Below are 2847 nucleotides of genomic sequence, written 5' to 3' on the forward strand. Positions count from 1 at the left end.
TTTGGAAGACGTGTATACAGTTCCAAACGGGCAACGGAGAGGAAAGGGACGACGAAAAATGTTGAATGGACTTGTCGGGGATTTCCATCTTCTTGGACTCTTCCGCAACTCCTCTATTTACGGGACGATAGCCTTCGTTTCTGCTGTTGCTGTTGTTTTCGTCACTTCTCAGTGCACCCATACCCGCCATGACCGCACGGCTTGTTGGCATCAATGGCGCCGGCTGGCTGATGAACAGCAACGAGCAGGTGGGGACGGGACACGAATATATAGCTCACTGACTTGCGAGTGGTTAAAGGGCANGAACAGCAACGAGCAGGTGGGGACGGGACACGAATATATAGCTCACTGACTTGCGAGTGGTTAAAGGGCATCCGCGGAGAAAAGTTTAGCCCTCAGTCGAGCGTGCCGTCAAGTACGCTTGCAGCGCCAAGTGGAATGGAACCACGCCCAGCAGGTCATGGTGTTAAAAGGATATGGGAAACTGCAAGTGAAGAAGAGCTACAGGACCTCTCGAAGTTTCAGGAGGAAGGAGGATTTTCTTTGGATGCAGAAGGCGCCGCTATGGAGGACAGTCTCAGCACACCATTGGATGATTTGATTGAGGAAATACTTGCTGAAGGAAGTAGCGTGCAGGTAGATTCGTGGCTAGTGGATCCCGCCTTGGAAGTGCCTGCAAGCCTACTGTTCGAAGGTGGGAAAGAAGAAGGAACGGGGCACTTCCAGGACTCTCCGGAAGCAGGGACAAGCAGAGGCGCGGATAGCACGATTCTTGCAACAACTCTTGTAGTTCCGCCTCCAGCGTCCTCTGGCGCGGTTAACTTAGGGACAGTGCAACAATTCTCACAGCAAATAGCCTGGACCGCCACAGGGCAATCACCATCGCCTTCAAGCGTGTGGACTTCACAAGATGCTCGCATTCTGGATCATTGGACTCAAAGTGCTTCGTTTGTGAGCCCCTCAGTTGAAGCGGAGCAGACGAGAATTTCAGGTGGGAGTTGCAGTAACCCAGATCAGTTTGTTCTCAAATAGTGTTTCCAGCGCGTGCTGGAGGGACAGAGGTAGATGGCCACGTTGCAACACACCGCACCGTCAAAGACTAACTCCAGGAAAGTGCATGTATGTCTATCCGCAGGAACCACGCGAGGCCCGCCCAGTCACTTGCGTGAACCGGTAGAGTCNAAGTGCATGTATGTCTATCCGCAGGAACCACGCGAGGCCCGCCCAGTCACTTGCGTGAACCGGTAGAGTCAGGCCTGCAGGTAGGGGTCGTTTTGCTTCTTTTTGCTGTCATCTGAATTTAACGAAGCAACATAGGTAGTAACCGTAGTGGGATGGCTTCGGAGTTTGATTCGTGGTTGCTTCCTAGACGGATGCTACTCAACGGTCCCCTCACGTTTCTAGCCGCTTCATTTTGAACCATTTTATTCTCCGCTCAGCTTTCCTTTGTGCAGGTGGATTATTCATATATGGGCAAGGCAAGACCAAAAGTTTGTTTTCCTCTTTGTGAAGGTCTCTCACCGGGACCTGCGTCTGCACGTGAACCAGCCATTTGTGAGCATCCTTTCTACAGAACCCCTCATTTGCTTCCAGGGGTGGTTCCAAGGACCTTCAACATGAAATTTGCGGAAGCAGCTTCCAGGAATCTCCTTTCTCCGCTTCGATCACTCATACAAATCAGCTCGTGGCTCAAAATGGACGTGGTCGACGCAACTGGCGCAAATGTGCTCATGACTTGTTTAGAGGAACTCGTTGGGTTTGCGATGCATAAAGTAGAGAGTACTCTCATCGTTGTGCGGCCTGTATTTGCGGTCGAGAGGCTGGCGCTTTATCTACTGCTTGCAGATTCCCTATATGCTGCTAGCATGACATTGGGGGAGTCGGCGCAGCCCAGTATTTGGTGGACGAGGATTATGGCCCAGCTTCCAGTTAACTATGTCCTAAGTTCTCACCCGAATCCGCGCAGAGCAACTAGAGACATTCTCTCCTTGGCGGAAAGGATTAAAAACGCTCTGGAGGATTTCCGGAATGGCCTTCGCCCCTCGGCGACGGTACTGGTTCCTTTAAAGCAGGATATCCTATGCAGTGGCTTGTTGCGCAGGTTTCAGAGGGGCAGCTGGAGATTCTTCAAGCATCAGGACGACGAGTGGAGAGCTGATAAGAAAAGGCGTGTTTAGCATTTTCTTCTGTTTCGTTTTCCAGGATAGTGTAGACTGACACAGCTCCCGGCGCAGATTTGATCATAAATCAAATAGAACTGCGCAGTAGCTTCGTTACTGTGACGACTAATCTTATGGTGAATGCATGCGTTGCCTTTATTTTTTCCTGCTTAATTGCCCCATTTGCGCATTTTCCNCTAATCTTATGGTGAATGCATGCGTTGCCTTTATTTTTTCCTGCTTAATTGCCCCATTTGCGCATTTTCCTCCCAGAGGATGTTTAGTGCCACATGTTTGTGGACGTAAGTGATGGCTGTGCGGTTTCCTCCTAATTTGTATTCCCATTTTTTTCCAGCGACGGTCGATAGGGGCAATTTTTCCCACCATCGGGACAGTGAAAATGTACAGTGAACCACTACCCCTTGGGGTGAAGAAATAGATGAAGTAATGGGGATCTTGAAGCCATGGGGGACTACGGATTTGTTACATGTGTTCTGGAGCGGCCGCTAGCCTACGATGTTTCCTGCATTGTCAAGAATTTTCCCTACAGACTCAGAGCTTTCGAGATAGGCGGATATTGGCTTTTTATTGTTATCCAAGGCAAGCCTATATAAAAGGCAGCTAGGCACTAATCACGAACTTGGCTGGAAGTCCTTGAACAAGCCATCGCACGTCAAAGCAAGCTTGG

At 50.1% G+C, this 2847-nt stretch overlaps 1 protein-coding gene across 1 annotated transcript; it reads left to right on the forward strand.

Annotated features, from left to right (window-relative positions):
• Nucleotides 1–438: 438 nt before the first annotated feature.
• On the forward strand, nt 439–1620 carry EMH_0074240 (uncharacterized protein; the record flags this gene model as incomplete). Its single annotated transcript, XM_013502634.1, has 3 exons — nt 439–991; nt 1207–1262; nt 1513–1620. 3 exons carry the CDS (start codon nt 439–441, stop codon nt 1618–1620), a joined length of 717 nt encoding a protein of 238 aa, XP_013358088.1.
• Nucleotides 1621–2847: the final 1227 nt, after the last annotated feature.

The sequence above is a fragment of the Eimeria mitis genome, genomic scaffold (assembly GCF_000499745.2).
Source record: "Eimeria mitis Houghton genomic scaffold, Emh_scaff98, whole genome shotgun sequence".
In the NCBI taxonomy this organism is placed as follows: Eukaryota; Apicomplexa; class Conoidasida; order Eucoccidiorida; family Eimeriidae; genus Eimeria; species Eimeria mitis.